Source organism: Amborella trichopoda, chromosome 13 (assembly GCF_054954075.1).
Source record: "Amborella trichopoda isolate Santa Cruz 75 chromosome 13, AtrichopodaSantaCruz75HAP2 v2.0, whole genome shotgun sequence".
NCBI classification, from domain to species: Eukaryota; Viridiplantae; Streptophyta; class Magnoliopsida; order Amborellales; family Amborellaceae; genus Amborella; species Amborella trichopoda.
Window position 1 is genome coordinate 1,637,636 of NC_142348.1, and position 15,376 is coordinate 1,653,011.

Consider the following 15,376-nt stretch of genomic DNA (forward strand, 5'->3'; position numbering starts at 1 on the left):
AATTTTACATTTTAAGGTTACTTTTCCTTATGTATATATAGAGTAATGATCCTATGAGACCCTCCCACAGCTATGTATGTAGGATCCCAAAGGATCACCATTAAATTTGACATAAATCTCTAAAAAAATTATCACACCTACTTTACGTTTTTTAAAATCTGTGCCAAATTTAATGATGATCCTTTAAGATCCTACACATATGGGTATAGGAGGGTCTCATAGGATCATATATATATATATATATAATTTATTTTTTAATATCCTAGAGTTAGACCTAAAACTCAAGACAACTCATGCTCAGCCACTTCCCGAGCCCGAGTAACTCAGCCAATTTTTCAAATATTGGTCCACGTCAATAGTGCTTTTCTTAGATTTTAAGAATATATGGTCCAAAATTTAGACAGACTCCAACTATTTATATTTATAATACACAGGATCATTCCTCAAGAAATTAAAGAAAGGTTTAATATTTCTTTCATGCAGAGTATAACCAAGACATGTGGACTCTGTTAAAAGAAATTCCAATGCTACATCTACCGTGCCCTTTTAGTTTTAACAATGGTTGGACATTGGAGAACACAGACGGGGCCAATAGAGACGTATTCACCTTGGTAATAAAGCCTTGGAGTACCATATTCAAATCCATTTGACTAATAAGGGACACTTTCTTCAAAATCAGGGCCATTTCACAAAAATATAAAAATAAAATAAAAATAAAAATACAAATAAAAAATAAACTATAAAATTGCCAAAAAAACCCTGTGATTCTATAAATGGATACCAATAATTTTTACAAGGCAAATGACACATGAAAAAAAATAATTGAATAAAATTTACAGAACTTTCCTTTACTGATGAGAGACAGGAAGGGTCGGGCGTGATCACTGATGAGAGACAGGAAGGGTCGGGCGTGATCTCACAATGTTCAGCACCCCTTTTGCAGTCGCCTGTTGCTCAGAACACAAACATAGTGAATCAAGGTTCCCTGTTTAAACAAAACAAAGTTAAAAGAAATTAAAGATAGAAATGGAGAAATCAGTTACCTCAAAAAAGGAGTTGAAATTCAAGCGTAGCAGGAACTGTCTCAAAAAGGGGGCCCGCTGGCTCCCTGCAATCTTGCTACTACGGAGAATAGTGTACAGGGAATTCGATTTCTTATTAAATTCCTGAAATACCATAGAAAAGTATACCATGAAAGAACAGTTTAAGCAACAGAGTCTACATTTACAGGGGAAGGCAAAGTGTTTTTCTTCTTCTTTTTTGTGGGGGGTGGATTATGAATATCAAAGCAGTAAAAAACAAAAGTGAAGCATAATTCAACCATATTCCTCAAACAAGAGCATGTCAATTTGATCTACTCATGCAAAAGCTGCATGCTTAACATTAGAAGACTGTGAACCAAAAGATCTTCATAAATATATTTCCTTTTTTTAATGATTATGAAGAAAGGATAACAAATAGAGTTGGGCAACACTGAATACAAAACCAACATTTAATGAATGAAAATCACGAGGGAAAGCATATTGTCTAAAAGGAAAGCAATGCAAATAGGTTTTCAGTTTTTTTAAACAGTTAGATTGGTGGACAATTTTGGACAAAAATCACTCGAGATACTTTGCTTTGTACAAACAATTAGATTGGGGGACAAATTGTTCAAGGTTCATTCAGAAATACAGCAACATCTAGCTCAAAACAATAGACAAGCATGAATGAACCATATTGATGTCAAATATTAATGCTTGTCGGAAAAAACTTAATGCCCTAAGAAATGCTTATTGAGAACTACTACGATCCAGTTTTCCAATTTTGTAGGAAGTGAATATCAACCAAGTCCACTGCTCCATTTTGACAGTAAAACCATTCCATTAAAAATGGAGTTCTTCGGAAATAACTGCAAAAGAAAATCTTGGTTTAAAGGGAAGAGAGCATTTTGGAGTGTTTTCCTAATACCCGGGGAATAGAAAGGGCCCATATCCTGGAACAGCAGAGCAGACCAAGCTATTTCCTTGTACAATCCCTAAATGGCATAGGAGTAAACAGAGTTATTTGTTAATAAATGGTCTGTAGAAACAGGGTCTTAATTACCACCCCCTATGTCACTGTGTTTCTCCTATTTTTTTCCCCATAGACACCTTCTGTGTCCATTGGTTTCCAGGCATTTTCCCCATTTCCCAAATGCTTCTCATGGTCTCCAAGGTAATGAAAAAATCACGGGTTATTGCTATGCGCCAATCTCCAAAATTCTCTAAACGTTTTCCAATTTCTGATTGGAGTCCAACTGTGACACAGTTCAGGGTTCATTTCCCCATCTCGCAACTAAAAAGTAACTTTCTTAAAGGTGATAATAGAAATATATACCCTAACCTTACCAACTCAGATCCAGAAAAAATAAACCAACTAAAATAATTCCACATATTCCAAAATAGTAGTCCCAACGAATTCGTTAGTTGAAAGACAACACTAAAAAATTAATCATCTTAGGCAGGCCTACTAAGTCCCTACCTCACTTATATGTTCCAAATCCAAGGTAGTTGGACTGGTTTCTTGGCGTTCAATGCTCCAGCAAAACTGCAGGCAGAGCTTCATGATACTATCCAGTATCCTTGAGACCGACCCAATGTCCAGAAAGGATTGAGATATCAAAGCTGACAGATATCTGCATGTATTATATCCGAAGCTCAGCAGCTCATTTGAAAACTATTAATTTGCTGATGCTTAACAAAGAGTAATATCAGTATTGATAGCAGCACAAGATCAGAAAACAAATTTGCTAAGAAGGAAAGTTTTCAAATGTTGAAAAACAAGTACAATTAAATATTTCCAGTCATGAGAAGTAAAACTTCGGATGTCGAGGAAAACGGCAGTGACTTGCCAAATAAACTCACAAGAAGCAATCTCATTTTCCTTACTCTTGATGAAAGCCCACAAGCTCTGTGAAATCATGAGAAGCTTGAACACGTTCTTGCAACAGATTCCACTGAGATTCAATGACATCAACCTGAAACAAAAGATTTCATAAAAAATATGATCATCAATTTATAAAATACAAACTATAGGGGTTTTTAATCTTATGCAAAACAAGAATGGTAAATGAGTACCAATTCATCATCGTCGTCGTCATCCGAGCCTTATCCCAACTATTTGGGGTTGGCTACATGAATCTTGTTTTACTATTCTGCTCTATAAAAGTCCATACCGTTAGACAGACTATTAAGTCACAATATTTCTTCTCACTACTTCCATCCATGTCCTTCTGGGTTTTCCCTTTGCCTTTCTTAAGCCTTCCACTTGAACCAAATCGCCCCTCCTAACCGGTGCTGAATTAGGTCTATGCTGCACATGGCCGATGCACCTAAGTCTACTTTCCCTCATGTATTCATCTACTGGAGCCACCCCTAAATTCCCTTGGATATATTCATTTCTAATTTTATTCTTTCTTGCATTGCCACTCATCCATCTCAACATCATCATCTCCGCTACACTCATCCTATTGACATGTTGTTTCTTGGCCGCCTAACATTCTGTCCCATTAAGCATTGCTGGTCTTACAGCCGTCCTATAAAACTTCTCCTTCAGTTTCATTGGTATGTGGCTATCATATAATACTCTAGATGCACATCTCCACTTTGCCCACCCAACTCTAATTCTATGTGCGACATATGCCTCAATCTCTCCATTCTCTGGGATTGTTGAACCAAGATATCAAAACATAATCCCTTTTTAAGAATTTCTTGGCCATCAATCTTAATTAGTTCCTCATTTCTACTCCTACATTATTAAATTTGCATTCTTATCATTATTAAACTTGCGTTCTAAATGAGTAACAATTGTGATAGGAAATAGTTTCCCAGATTGTAATAGAGCATGAAGCTTATAAGATGTTATCCTATGCAGAACCTTCACTAAAGGAAAGAAAGGACAATATACAGTCCAACAAGATGTAATGATGGAATGGCAAATGAAATGAAAATTACTTCAGATCATCTTCTATTTTTCATATTTGAAAATATGCTCCTCAAGGTTCTCTATTCCAAGAAAATCCATATTTGCTCTTACTACAATCCAACAAATATGATGCCCTATACGAGAAAAATCTCAGAAGTATTGAGATCAATAGTAATCTCTCTGAAAATATCAATACTCCTCTTACAAGATATTAATAGTCCTCACTGAAGGAAAAGAATGCAGGATGACCATTAAATGCCCAACCTGAATGTAGAACTGCAAATTTGTAATAAGAAAGGCCATGTGCCCTCGAACACGCCAAATTGGGCTAGATCCTTGTCGACGCTGCCGAGAATTAAAACACTTCAACCGTTCTTTACGATAATTAGCAAAATCTGTGTGATCCTGGTGCATAGCAGCAGCCCAAGCTTTCTCCAATTCCATCTGTGTTCGCTTGAGCCTGATCAAGTACTGAAAGAGTCTACGATACCTGGAAAATGCTCATAAATACTATATGAAGAAAGGCTTCCATATATAAGTTGGGAATATGCAAAGAAACAGGGAAATGAACAAGAAAGTATTGCGACTATGCAATAAAAAGATGTACATCACATATCACTTTGCATTGTTGTCAATGATAAATGGCTCTAACCAATTCACATAGACTTACTTTGCGAGCACTTCCTGAGTAAAGAATAGCTGTAATGGCCAATCAAAAGAATATTCAAGGGCAATAGCATCCCAACCATCAAGGGAAGGATCTAAAGCACTCCCCAACAAAAGGGAATCCGAACCACCATCACCACTTAATTTCAGCTTTGATATATCCATCTGAGAGGATTTGACTGCAATTGGCATCCTAATAAATGGTAGAAATATAAAGCACATATCACTTATGGAAGTTTATATAACACAATAATTCCATTACGTAAAAAATTGAAAACAAAATGCTATTTAGGCAACCAAGAGCAAATGATGATTGAGTTCAAAGTTTACTAACCTTAGGGATACTCTTGAAAAGTACCTATCATCATCCCCTATAGTCTTGATTGCAGCCTGCAAGAAAATGACTTCACGTCCATATCACTTATTTTGATCATAAAAATTATACTCACTGCACAACAAATACAAGATAGAAGATTGGAAAAGAACCAGGAGACAAGTATGACACTGGAAAGGTTTTAAAATGGCAGTAAATGCACCGAAAGACACACCATATGCGCTACAGAAAAGCATTGAGGGTGCCCACTACATTATCCTTCAGTATGCAGCTGATAAAATGAGTGAACAAATCAATCTATAAAAGACATGATGCGCCGAGACCTTTTCTTTTTTTTTTGGTTTCCACATAGCTATGATTGTGAGAGATTATGGCCAACAATATTTACATTGATTATTATGATCCTTTTACGTATAGCATTAAAGACTATGGATCATGCACATAAAGTGCTTAAATAATTAGATTCTTAAATAGCTTTTATGAGATACTTTCTATAGCCATTGCCATGAAGAGCACATGGGAATTCCTCAAGTAAAGATGTTCTGCAAAGATAATGACATGGTAAAAGTTTGGAAACATATAGTTACTAAACAAAGATTAAAAGTGCATTCCATTTGACTGTTTTGCTAAAGTTGATTCTTGAAAATTGACATACCAGGAAAAAATGCAGGGACTACATAACAAGCCTGATCAGTTAATTCAAAAATTACCATCAAACATTGATGGATGTGAACCTCATGTCCATGGATCTCCTAAAATGACTACAATCTTGAATTATCTGACAAATACATGTGGACATGTAGTTTAAGTACTATTGACACTAAAAAAATAAAATCATCCATACCTTATGGCTGGTTGAGAGGGCTAGTTGCAAAATGAGCCCCAGTATGCAGAATGGACTGAGGGGCATGACTTTTACACGAGTCAAAACAAGGAATTCATTTCCTTTTTATGATTGGTCAAAATGATGAAGCCATGGAGGGTGTTCATGTCAAATGCATTTGAGACCCCAGCCAAAGTGCAAAAGATTAGTACATAGGACTTTGCGATGGTTTTGGAATGCAACCACAACAGTTATCTAGTAAACGAAATGTCTTCTAAATTTTGATTTTTAATTAAGAATGGAAAAAGGCCGTAACATGGAAATCAACTAATTTTTTAATTTTGATATGGTATATTAATTACGGAAACAACATTTGGATTCATTTGTGTAGAAGGTATATATGAGAACTATAATGTTCCATTTCATCCTTCTCCAAACATAATTTGGAAGGAATATACGATCACCAATATGGAACATAAAATAATTGTGGTAAAAATTCCTTTTTAAGTATACAATCCACATACTACATCAGCCAAGAATTAGAACCTAAACTTAACCCAATAACCATCTAGGGGTGGCAATGGACCTGAACCCAATGGGTAGACGTGACCCGGGTCCGCGTATGGGTCCAAAAATTGGACCCGGTGGGTTGGGTCCAAGTATGGCCAAACCAGGACCCAACCCGACCCGTTGCCACCCCTATAATGATCCAAAACTCATCAATGGAAGCTCAACCAGACAAAAACGTTAACTGGACTAGTCATTTTATAATTTATATAACTTCCTAAGTATTCTTGCTCAACATTATTCCTTGATAGGCAGGATGTACGACAGCCACAAAGTACAGGTGGTAACCCCCATGGCTGCTAGGGCAAGCTCTAACACATACCATCAGTAAGTAATGCACTTTACCTGCTGAAAAGGAATTTTAAGGTCAGCCTCTGCAGTTGAATGGCGAGGTGGCAAAGTCATCAACTGTCTGCTCTCCTCAAGAAAACACTGCAGGCAGTTTATCAAGTGGCTCATATTACATAGAGAACATCCCATTAAGATATGCTTTTTCATATTGCTTTGTGATGAATATTACCAGAAAACATGCTCGTAAGAAATATTTTCGGACAAAACCTTCATATTTCACATTGTCAGCAAGAATTTTTAAAAACTATGGCAATCCAACTATATTTTCTTTTATTTAAAAACCCTGAGTCAAAACGATTAAACTTCTGAGCTACCTATTAATAGCTGCCATGGAATTATGATTACCAGAAACAACAGGTCACCAAGACCTCAATATTTTCAGTTAAACAACATCTTTACCTGAAAGAAATCTCCCTTTGCAAGAAGAAAATAATCCTTCAGGGCCTTCAAGTGGCCATTCAAATCCGCTCTTACAACCACCAGCTGCAACCAGAACTTCAGAGGATAAATAGGTACAAAAATGAGAATGGCTAGGTTCCATTTCTCCATTACCTGCCAAAGGTGGTTGGCTGCAATTATACGAATTGAATTCACAACATTCTCGAAGGACCTCTTGTGGAACTCAGCTGCTGCCTGCATGCCAAGAGCAACAAATATTTAAGGTACCAGGCACATTCAGAAAACAAATAAGATTCCAGTTCACTTGCAACTAACGGTCAACAACACCTCAAACGACATGAAGGATTACACAATTTCAATAGCACAAATGGCCCAAGGCCTACAGATGTCAATCCACTCCCTAAAACTACTTCAACGTTTCTAGGATCATAAGCAGTTTATAATGAATCGACCCACTAATCTCACCCTTCTGCTTGAATCTGGAAGCTGCCATCATGGAAGTGCCAATGATTTCTTGTGCAATCTAATATTGGAATTCATGAATAGGCAAAAGGAAATATGTTTCTGAAAAGACCAAAAATTCCTTCCTTCTTCATAACCAAAAGGAAAAACATTTCTACAAAGGAAACAGGATAAGTATGTCCAATATCACCAGAACAAGTGATAAGTCTTTGACTTTTAAAATGGAAATGCCCATGTTCTAGTTTTTCTCATAAGGCCAGTCCCCCTGCCACTAAGAAGTAAATTTTCCTTTAATATCATTATTTGAGTCAATAAGTAATTAATTACGAGCCCCTGCCTGCATGCATGAGTCACAGCAGAATACTTGTAGACTAGTTCTAATTAAACATGACAAAGAAGCAACAGTAGCAAGAAACTTTGCATGAAATGAGGATTAAGAAAGGAGTACAACCTTCAACTCCTGAAGCATGCAATCAATTTTATCCGCCTCAGATTGTGGAAGTAGTTCTTCTTCAATCAATTGAGTGTCTGTAGAGATTTCCTTCTGACCAGCAAAACGTTCCATTGCCCCACGAATTCTGAAAGGGCCTCTTTGAATGAGCTGATAGAGAGCATTATTTTGACTTTGAAAAGCAGGGCTCGGGTTACGTAGTACTCTTATTGCTTTACCGGCAAAAAGAATAGATTCCGCAACACGCATATGGATGTACTCTGGTAACATCTCCTGCAGATCTCACCATTGAATAACATCCATGAAATTCACAACCAAAAGTCGTGCAACATTCGAAAATCACGAACATCCATATTGGTCATTAGAAGAGGAAGAAAGTAAATCTGGCATCCATCTTTAGACCTTTAAAATACTAAAAGAAAATAATCAGCTATGTACGGGGGAAAGAACATTGCAGCCATGTGAAGGGGACATTTCCCTAGTCAATCAAAGGGAAATTACAGTAACAGGGAACAAAAATAAATCAAGTATTATTTTCCGAGATGAATTCCATAAACACATGAATTTGAATAAATCTGCCATGGAAAGAACTTCATCTATGAAATGGAGCTAACAACGAGCCAAAAAGGTAGGCAGTATCAATGACTTGGATCTATCCTAAGTAATGGCAGTCTCGGACAGGAAGAAGGGGAACAAATGCTCGAGACCTCTACTAGATAGCTATCAAAGAACAATAGTTAATAAGAAGCAAAGCAGTCTTGGCAAGGTTCTATGGAGAAATTGGCAAGGAGATGTTCAAGGAATAGAGTGGTAAGAATAAGAAGCTAGATGTGTTGTACTAGAAAGACGACAGCCACGATCCAAGTATTTTTCTAGGAAAGAACATAAGTGCAAAGACTGGTTATATAAGCAGCATCAAATATTCTGTGAACACGGCAAAATGTACAAGAGAGATACCTAAACTGTGTATCATGAATGTTAGCTTTTTGCAAGTAGCTTCAGATAATGATATAATACACTTACACCCTTGCACTTGGAAAACCAAGTCAAGCCAAGCTACAGCTAGCATCTAATATGGGGCTAGCCATACTTCCAAATGTCCAGGCAACCTTTTGACAAAAGTGGTCATCGATATTACTATATTGAGTTAATAATCTGAAGTGCGGGAACTAGCACAAATTCCATTGAAAGCAAGTTCACCTAACTATGGGTCTTTGTTATAGTTTCAATTCATGAAAAGATGTAGCACAAATTCCATTGAAAGCAAGTTCACCTAACCATGGGTCTTTGTTATAGTTTCAATTCATGAAAAGATGTCCCAAGCAGAAATGCTCAACACTTCCAAAACGTTATGTGAAATGTTTCAAACTTGGCCAGTAGAGAAGTAAAAATTTCTCATCAATTTCAAAAAAACAATCTGTTCTAATATTTCCATAATTTTCTCTCCTCACTTGGGATGATGCATTAAATGCCCTCATCTCGAACTCAATAACGAAAGAGCAAAAAACATAAGGACATCTAGTGGAAATTGTTAAAAATCAGTTTTCCATCAACCACATCATCATGATTCTTTGGAAACAATACCCCGATTTCTTATTTATACTGCCAACAACATCATGCATCTAAAAATACTGACGAGGGGGCTTGTTAAATTTGTCACGAAAAACTTCACACCTCTTAAAAATGAACAAGAGTGTGGCCAAACCATTCTAGAGTGCAATTACACAAGTCCCATTGCTTTCTCAACTAGGTAGTTCATAAGGAAGTTATCGAAATTTTGCTTTTCTTGGGAACTCTGGGGGAACTTTTGCTTTTCTTGGGAACTCTGAGGGAACTTTTGCAATATGCTCTAACACAAGTCAATAGTAATATACGATTCAAAGAAATAAACAATGCAAGATTTCAGGATTGCTTTAACAAAGCCTTTCAACACAGCATCAACAAGAAGATGGAAAACATAAAATAATTGACATTCTAAAGTTTGTAAAAGCATAGACAGAATCAGGATTATGAACCTACTGAAATTTGAAGTCAAGTGAAATCTCCAGAAAATGCCAAACTACTGGAGATATTCCACTAAATTGTGCACAAATTTCTTGAGAATTTACAATGACAAACTCACAGTACAATAAAATTTGCATTGTGTATTATTGCGCATGGTGTGTTGTATTGTTGCACAATACAATAAAATGCAACAATTATAATAAGATATCATATATTACTTGAATAGAAATGCAGCATTCAGTAAGCAAATGCGTAAATGTAGAAAAATTCCCATGATCAAGGTCAAAGATCCATACCAAAAACACATGGAATCCCATGTGCCAGTCTGTTATAGAGCCATCTTCAAGTGATTTATGTGCCAATTTTTTATACAGGGGATCTGAATGGCTTGAAGAGTGTTCAAACTCCTTATCTTGCTGTCTACAAAATTAGCAAATTCGTATAGTGTATGATAAAATGAAATGCAAGATGCAGATGTCATATAAATTATTTGGAATAAAAGTTGTGCAAATGCCACATTGAAAATGAGCAATGAAGTATGATACTACGAAACAGTACCCAGCTTTAAAAGCTTAAACCAACTCATAATTTTAAAACTTACAAGTTCAGCTTCACTATTACAAAAGTAGTTTTAAGTTGTTGACAATCGCAACAGAACCTCCCAAGTTTGAAACCAACTGCTGAATTACCCAAGAAAGAAAATAAATAAATGAAGGAGTTTCAAGGATGCAAATTGTCACTCCATGTGCAATTCTGAACAATATTGAAATGCCACAGAAATTTTTCATTTTCATGAGCTTTATATCAAGAAGACACCAACCCAATAGTCAAATGACTTCCTTGAACATGCTTTTTTTTTTTTGGGTGATTCAGCAGGGAAGTAATCCCCCTACCCGTGGCAAGAATGGAACCCAAGACGTCACATTGTGGCACACCGCCACCCTGACCACCTAGCCTTGAGCCGATTCCTACTTCATAAAACATGCTTGCGAAATGAAATTTTAAGTTCAAAAGTAATTCAAAAATAAGAATAAATGATGATTAGAGTGGCAACAATGTCCGTGCAGGTTTTTAATTGAAAAAGAATGACAACAATCAGTATTTGCATGATTACAACAAATAAAAAAAAAATCTGTCTTTGCATGTCAATTGACAGTAATATTAGCTAGACCATGTCGGAATATTGCAACACAACATTCTTTTTTAATAAAAATATTTCCATCAACCAGTGAACTGTCTCTAACAATGAAATCACTTACGACTTGCAGAATCCAAAGATAGCTTGCAAAATTTAAGCCTAATTCTACAAATGCTACTCCCATCAATTCCATGGAACATTTAGAAATCTAATATGTTTTAACTCGCCACAAAAAACAACCGAATGTAACTGAAGCAAATATCCTGTCGTACAGTGTTCCAAGTTTTACACGGAAATGGATGAGGTTAAGTCCATTTTGTAAAATAAGCTACTCGAAAATGTATCTGCTACCTTCGGATAAAGAACTCCCCATATGGATCCTGCAGAATCCCATGAACCATCCAAGCTGATAGTTGGTGATACATAACCTGGTGTCCATGCCATAGTAGCCTGCATTTTAGAACATGCCACATTTTAATCTAGAGATGGAGCTTTTAGAACATGCCACATTGTAATCTAAAGATGGGATTTAAAATTTAAAGAGTCAATTTAACAATGGAATTGTGATACATTGTTATTAATATAAAAGGTTTTCAAATTCTATGCTACCAGATTCTCTTTATGAAGTTATCGGCTTTAACAATGGAATTGTGATTCAATGTTATTGATATAAAAGGTTTTCAAATTCTATGCTACCAGATTTCCTTTATGAAGCTATCGGATTTACTACCATCAGGTGACGGCAAACAGATATCATTACCCCACATTACATTTCTTAGGAATGAATATTTAACAAGGTTCCAAGATGACCATGATGAATCAATATCACCAATAAATTAGGTGATAGTTATTTGTTGTATAGCAATACATGAGGGATGAGCTGTCCCATGGCCTTAATATGCAACTCTTTAGATGGCACAGCTTCTTTCATATAAATCAAACTTCCTTTAGAACCTAGATTGGAATTAGAAGATGGTCGCTCAGCATAGACGGACAATGATGAAGTCCTTGGTGCACTTTTAGGAATACAAATAAAACAAACTTGAGATGTTCTCAAGCTACTTATAAAAGAAAACCACGTAAATTTAAGACAAGAATAAATCAAATAGAGTTTCAGGATTCAGGAAACTGTATCCCACATTTCCAAGACTTCAAATGAGTCTGCAGCTTGTAGACATTCTTAATCACTTGATAAAAGTAAAAAAATTCTGAATGTACCTTTGGATGCAAGCTTGCAATTCAGGCACTCCACAATGACATCGTTTATGTAATAAGTTAAGAAGTTGTCCTCCGCGGATATCACCACGCTCAACCTCCAAAATAAGTTCATGAAGTGGTGGCAACAACACATGAAACTAAAGAGAACCAAGTCACAAAACCATCTCAAAAGTAATAAGAACATGGTTCCACCTAAACCATTTAAGGACAAACGTAAAACCATACTGGAAAGTAACTATTTCTAAATGACAATGTTCCACATCAATATTCATAATTCAAAAGAGAACATGACAAAACAAGATGATCTATAGCAAACAACAAATCATGCCCTAAATGAGAAACACACAAAAATATCATTATGATAAAGAAACAGAACACAGAGAAGGAACCAATTATTGAGAAAGCTGATGATAATGTGTTCCTTCTATAAATGAAAATGACTGGAAAGGGGCAGAATTGGCCTCCCTTTTTTCAGTACTCCACCCAACATGTCGGTGGCTAAATCATTTCCCAAGTCTGTCTTTCTACACATGGTTAGGGTGGCAGAACAAAAGACAGTGAATGAATAGTTAAAAAAGTGAGTTAATGAATCTAACCCGAATTAAGGGGATTAATCTACCCCTGACTACTATATTGACCACTAAACCTAATATCTAATAAGTCGTAAAAGGGAAGAGTAAGAAAAAAATAGAATAGCTGGAGAGCATTTAGTCTTAATGAACTTACTACCAACCTTATTGAAGCCTTCAGCGACAGTTGCTAAAATGGGAACAGGATCAGACAACAATGTCTGTTCAATCTGGAGAACTGCAGATCTATAAACAGACAAAATTTCCAAAATGCCATTTGCCAAGGCCCTGCGATAGACGCTTGGTTGTTTACTTTTTCCTTTCGAATTGGAGACATGTGGTTGAGGATCATCATGCATCAACCTTATCCAGCTAAGGTTGCGGGACTTTGTAGCAAAACGGTCAAGTTCTCTGTAGTAGAATCCTAAAGGAATAAGCCTCTCAAGAACATCCCTGCAATGAAAAACACTCACTTCAGCACACAATTGCTAGCTTCAATAGCCTTCTTTTGATAAGTATTGTGAGATTCACTAGAGGAGTACCCCATTCACTGGACCAGGCATATAAAATATACAAAACAACAAACTCTCAATTCAATGGTATTAATGATCATACACAAAATTGTTATGTATGATCTAAGAAAACAACCAACAAGTGATTCGTTTGCACGCACACAATAAATATTAGACAAGTTAACTCATTCCTTTCAATTGATCGAAATCGTGAAGAATACCACTTTCAAACATATTTTGTTCACTCCATTTATTGGAACTTTCAAATACCAGATATATGTGCAGTAATATAAGTACAACAGCAGTTCTCCCCACCCACTATTATAAAGAATCAAAAGACTAAAAAGAAAAAGAGAGAGAACTGCAATTCAACCATTTCTCACTTAAAAATAATCAGTTGCCATAAATCATTTGAGATTGTGATACACAAAAGTATTGATCTAAATGTATATTGTCGTACCTTTGAGAGGTTGTGATGAAAGTAATATCAGGAGCAAGACTGAAAGTACATTCCTCTGCAACATCAGAATCCCGAGACAAGCAACCTGAGCTAGGGTTTGCATTTTCCATCTCATCAACGATGAAATCTCCAGTGTACCCCAGCAGAGCGAGAAGGACTTCATGAAGCATCTTCGAAACCAAATCCACACTTCTGTGACCAATTATTCTTCAAAATTACCAAGGAGAAACAAGAGATTCAAGTGTAAATCCAGTGTCTGCAACACATTTCATACAAATACACGGCGACCTAACATATTTTAAAGCTCGAAGTTCCACTCAAAGGAACAACGGTAAAAGAACACTCAAATTCACATTGATGGACCAAACAAAAGGTGCAGATCGTGCCCTAGTGCAATTAGTCTCTTTGACATTTAGGGTTTCGGCTTCTTATTGATGATCAATGGATCAAAATCCGAAGGCAATTCAAATTCTTTGTAGTCGCAGAATATGTGCTCTCATTGTGACTCGATCTTAAAGGGCTAAGGAGAAAGAAAAGAAGAGTGAAGTCGAAATTATTTTGGCGGACAAATGAAGTGCCGCCAAAGTTTTGATACTGCCCTCGCACGGGCCGGAATTACCTATAGCCAGATAAATTCATTCTCCACTAAGAGCAAACTGTTCATTTGCTCCTTCGGACAAAAACTATTCTAGCCATTTTTTGTGAAACAATATATAATGAGATCATTTATCTTTCTTACAAAGTGGTCACAATTAATCTTAACTATACAAAGTGGTCACAATTAATATTAACTATTGAATGTGAAATTAGATGGTTGCATTTATTCTATTGATCATGCACAAATTTTAAAATAAGCTTTACCGGACTTTGTGACACACCCAAGGTATTAAATTTAGGGTGTAATCAAATTAGAGCCTACCTTCAAATAGTATCAAAAAATGTGGTTTCGATATTGGAAACCTTTGTCATAGCCTTAAAATATATTTTCATCTTTATTTATAAAGTTTAAAGCTTAAAAAATAGTGTCGATTAATAGATCTATGAAAACTTAAAAATCTTGAAAATTGACGGTCAAAAAATGCATTACAAAATGCGCTATTTCCAAAAATTGAAATCCATTCTTTTTTTATGTCCATGTATCTTGATGTCGAGATGATTAATTTGATAATATTTGGGCATCAAAACAACCTCTTATAGTGAAATTTTTTATATAGGCTCAAATTTGATTGTTTAGAGCCTCGGCTCAATATAAACTTTTCCCTTAAATTTAACACCAGATGATTATAAAAAGAGAAACGTTTATATAAAGCTGAGGCTCTAAAGAATCAAATTTTAGCCTACCTCAAAAATTTCACTAGAAGAGGTTGTTTTGATGCCCAAATATATTCAAATTGATCATCTCGACATCAAAATGCATGGATATAAGAAAAAAATGGATTTCAAGTTTTAGAAATAGTGTATTTTGTAATGCATTTTA

The 15,376-nt window shown here is 35.9% G+C and overlaps 1 protein-coding gene across 6 annotated transcripts; it reads right to left on the reverse strand.

The window, feature by feature from the left end:
• Positions 1-745: 745 nt before the first annotated feature.
• On the reverse strand, positions 746-14,584 carry GCP4 (GAMMA-TUBULIN COMPLEX PROTEIN 4). Of its 6 annotated transcripts, none has more exons than XM_088856125.1 (17): positions 13,900-14,413; positions 13,092-13,380; positions 12,359-12,495; positions 11,492-11,590; positions 10,604-10,679; positions 10,299-10,422; positions 7,999-8,271; positions 7,239-7,319; positions 7,086-7,169; positions 6,681-6,767; positions 4,946-5,001; positions 4,616-4,804; positions 4,210-4,435; positions 2,910-2,998; positions 2,503-2,656; positions 1,044-1,166; positions 746-947 (listed from the first exon to the last, which is right to left on the reverse strand). In XM_088856125.1, exons 3-17 carry the CDS (start codon positions 12,489-12,491, stop codon positions 882-884), a joined length of 1,860 nt encoding a protein of 619 aa, XP_088712251.1. In that variant the 5' UTR covers positions 12,492-12,495; positions 13,092-13,380; positions 13,900-14,413; the 3' UTR covers positions 746-881. The 6 variants fall into 6 exon arrangements, with proteins under 6 accessions (XP_088712251.1, XP_088712250.1, XP_006837402.1 ...); XM_088856124.1 differs by having other exon boundaries at positions 7,086-7,181; XM_006837339.4 differs by lacking the exon at positions 10,604-10,679 and having other exon boundaries at positions 13,900-14,584.
• Positions 14,585-15,376: the final 792 nt, after the last annotated feature.

Excerpts from the sequence above, each read along its gene's own strand:
- GCP4 (XM_020663605.2), bottom strand. The coding sequence starts at position 14,069 with ATGCTTCATGAAGTCCTTCTCGCTCTGCTGGGGTACACTGGAGATTTC. Across the intron at positions 7,182-7,238 it reads CAGCCAACCACCTTTGGCAG|TTCTGGTTGCAGCTGGTGGT; the intron begins GTAATGGAGAAA and ends TATCCTCTGAAG. Across the intron at positions 948-1,043 it reads ATTTCAACTCCTTTTTTGAG|GCGACTGCAAAAGGGGTGCT; the intron begins GTAACTGATTTC and ends TCTGAGCAACAG.